A 3,530-nucleotide genomic window follows, 5' to 3' on the forward strand; every position below is an offset into this window, starting at 1 on the left:
ACGGTCTGAGCGTGAGTTTAATCAATCGGGGGTCAACCGTATTTTCAGTGAGGGGGGGGGTTTGTTTCATAATATTTTACCCCTTTAAATAATAAACATGGGTCTGACAATGAGTGTTGATTGATCGACGACCTCGGGGGGGGATCGATTACCCCCCGGGGGGGGTTGTTTCACCATACTTTAAACATGGATGACGAGCGTTGGTCGATCGACTAACATGGGGGGGTGTTAATAATATTTGAATATCGCCGATCGACCGGGCATGGGGTAGAGTTACGACTGTGGGGGGGGGGGGGGGGGGGGGCACGTCCTTTGCACCACAATATGCCAACAAAATTTGAATCCTGTCGTTTAACCGCTAATGGAGTGAAAGCATAGGTACGGGCAACCATGGCATCTACACCTTTTCCCTGCAGCATCTGTTTGCAGACCATGACATCCATCGTCGTCACCCGGTGCGGTCATCTGTTTTGCCAGCAGTGCATCGAGACCGACATCAACGTCTGCGCATCTGACTATCGGTGCCCGGTCTGCCGGGCACCGATGTTTGCCGGGGACATACAGCCGGTGTATGACCTAGACCGCATGGTAAAGGAGTGCCTCAGGGAATGCGATCGACGCGTGGCCGATGCAGTGTGCGACACCGAGGAGCGCTGCGCGATGGGTCACAGTCACGACCTGGCCAAGCAAGAGAAACGACTGCAAGCCGAACACAAAGACACGGTGGACACGTTAACGTTGCAGCTGCAATGCACCGGCGACCAGATGGCCAACGCGTGCGCCGAGGCCCTGCAGCTCGAACGGCAACTCGAGCTGTCGCGCGCCGAGACCGAATCCGCCCTCGCGCTGCGGGACGAGCACGAGCTGGGACTACAATGCGCGGTGAGAGACGAGCTCCGCGGCAAGCTGAAGCGACATCGTTTGGCGAACATCGAAACCTCCAACAAACTCGTCCAGACGGAGGCCCGGCTCTCCGAGCTGCAGGCGAAACACGACATATTGAAAGCGTCCGCCTCGCAATTCTGCGACGACGTACACGGCACCCACTTTGCTGAACTGTCTCAAGTGAAAGATCAACTAAGTAAGGTAATGGAAAAAGACTACCGCATGCAAGCGGGTCTGTATACGTTCCGCAAGGCCATGAACGATTGTTGAGGCGTTTACTGAATTGAATAAAGATGGTGTACACCCTTGTCTGTGTCCGAGTACAACATTTGATTATGCGCGACGCCGCGGGCTTGCGTTTAGAGCGACATGAAACGGTAACCGCCGAGGCATAATGTCCGGTATGTTACCCCCGCACGGTTGGGCCAAGTGCCCGGCCCAGGGTTTCACAATCTGCGGGTTCATAACCCCGGGTAAAACGTTTCTCGACGGTCGCTACGACAAGCACATTCCCTCCGCGAACCACTACAAGGCCCCCAAGCCTTACACGTACGGAGCCGTGATAGACCTAACCAACACCACGCGCTATTACAACGGTAAAGCCCTGGGCGCGTGCTACCACAAGATATGCTGCAAGGGACACAACCAGTGCCCCAGCCCCAGAGCGGTGCGCACTTTCTTGAACCTGTGTCAGGCCGCTCAGGGCCCGGTGTACGTGCACTGCACGTACGGCTTTAATCGTACCGGTTATCTAGTGTGCTGCTACCTGGTGGAACGCCGCAAGATGTCAGTGCACGACGCCATCCGCCTCTTTGCGGAGGCCAGACCTCCGGGCATCTACAAGGAAGAGTACGTCAAGACCCTGTGCATCAAGTACAACGCCCGCACGCTGTTGGTAGCGGCCGAGCTGCCGGCGTGGCTGCCCGAGCTGCCTGTGACGCGCGCGCCCGCTCGCGACGAGACACCCAAATACAAGCTGGGCCTAGGGGCGGTGCACGACGCGGAGCTGCGCGCCGAGATAACGCGCGTCATCACAGGGGCCGTGGGCTATCGGTACCGTGACCAGTTCCCGGGCTGTATGCCCGTGTCGATGAGCAGGCATAATTATTCCGAGGTGGTGAGGCTGGGCGCCAACGGGCGCGCTACGTGGAAGGCCGACGGCACCCGGTACATGCTGTACATAGACGGACGCGACCGCGTGTACGTCATGGACCGTTGCGCGACCATATGGCAACTGACAGAGGACCGGTTCGAGAGGCCCGACGGCCTGCACCTGACGGACACCCTGGTGGATTGCGAGCACTGCGGTCAGGACCTGTACATCTTTGACGTGATCTACGTGTGCGGTACCCACGTGGCCGACTACACCCTGGACAGTAGGCTGGAGGCCGTAAGCGCGGTGGCGCGTTGTTACCGCGGGCCCTTGCGCGTCACGGTCAAAGCGTTTGTGCCGTTGTCCGAGTTCGAGGCCCTGTACGAGGCGTACGCCGGTCGGTCCGACTGCGACGGCTTTCTGTTCCAGTCCAACGAGGAGCCCTATTACGGCGGGCGCGACGTGTCCGTGGTAAAGTACAAGCCTCCCGAGAAAAACACGGTGGACTTTAAGCTCGTGCCCGTCGACGCCCAGTGCGCCGGGCTGTACCTGCACGGAGCCACGGAACCTTTCGCCCGGGTGTTGGCGTGGGACCCGGCCATGGCCGGCTGCGTGGTCGAGTGCGCCTTTGCGGACGGCGCGTGGCGGGTGCTGCGCGTGCGGTCCGACAAAACCCAGGCCAACACGTACTTTACGGCGCTGCGCGTTTACGACAGCATTTGCGAGCCGGTGGACTTTGGCCGGTTCAGGGATCTCATCTGCGAATGATCAAAACAAAATGGAGGTTTTCCTGTCGCTGTACCCGGACATCGAGGAGCGGCGCTTCGGGGTCCACGGGGACATAAGGCTGGAAGGCGGCCTGGACCCCGAGGATGACTTTGTGCAGCAGCAGTACCTGGCGCGCTTCCTGAGTCCCAAGACGCCCTACAACGAGCTGCTGCTCTTTCACGAAATGGGCACCGGCAAGACGTGCACGGCCGTGGCCATAGCCCAGTGCGCCGCCAAGTACCTCAAAGGGGTGTTGGTGATCACGCGCGGCGAGTGCCTGATGCGCACCTTCCGGTCCGAGCTGCTCGATAAATGCAACAGCTCGTGGCGTCGGGAGCGGCGGGCCGTGGAGCAGTTCTTCCGCTTCACCACCTACGACCGCTTCGACGCGTGGTGCAACCGCGTGTCGCGGGGCTTACTGGCCACCACGTACGAACGGTACCTGATCATCGTGGACGAAGTGCACAACCTGAGGGAGGACAATGCGGCGTACCGCTCGCTGCTGATGTTTATGAGGTCGGTGCGCGGGGCCAAAAAGGTGCTTTTGTCGGGCACGCCCATGGCGGACCGCGCCGACGAGATCGTGGACGTCATGAACCTGATTCTGCCGGAGCCCGTGGACAAGTCGAGGTTCTTTACGAGCTCGGGCAACTTTATCCGGGGTGCGGAGAGCGACTTTATAAGGACGGTCAGAGGGCGCGTGTCGTACGTGCTGGGCAAGAGCAGCGGCGTCAAGGTGCGCTACCGAGGCCGACGTATAGACGGTCTGCCCTTCAAGGTGGTG

General features: G+C 59.8%; 1 protein-coding gene across 1 annotated transcript; it reads left to right on the forward strand.

Annotated features, from left to right (window-relative positions):
* Positions 1-1,279: 1,279 nt before the first annotated feature.
* LOC125990660 (mRNA-capping enzyme-like) lies at positions 1,280-2,746 on the forward strand. The gene has a single exon (XM_049758076.1). The coding sequence runs from the start codon at positions 1,280-1,282 to the stop codon at positions 2,744-2,746; it is 1,467 nt and encodes a 488-aa protein (XP_049614033.1).
* Positions 2,747-3,530: the final 784 nt, after the last annotated feature.

The sequence above is a fragment of the Syngnathus scovelli genome, chromosome 20 (assembly GCF_024217435.2).
Source record: "Syngnathus scovelli strain Florida chromosome 20, RoL_Ssco_1.2, whole genome shotgun sequence".
Lineage (NCBI taxonomy): Eukaryota > Metazoa > Chordata > Actinopteri > Syngnathiformes > Syngnathidae > Syngnathus > Syngnathus scovelli.

Coding starts and splice junctions, on each gene's coding strand:
- LOC125990660 (XM_049758076.1), top strand. CDS start 1,280: ATGTCCGGTATGTTACCCCCGCACGGTTGGGCCAAGTGCCCGGCCCAG.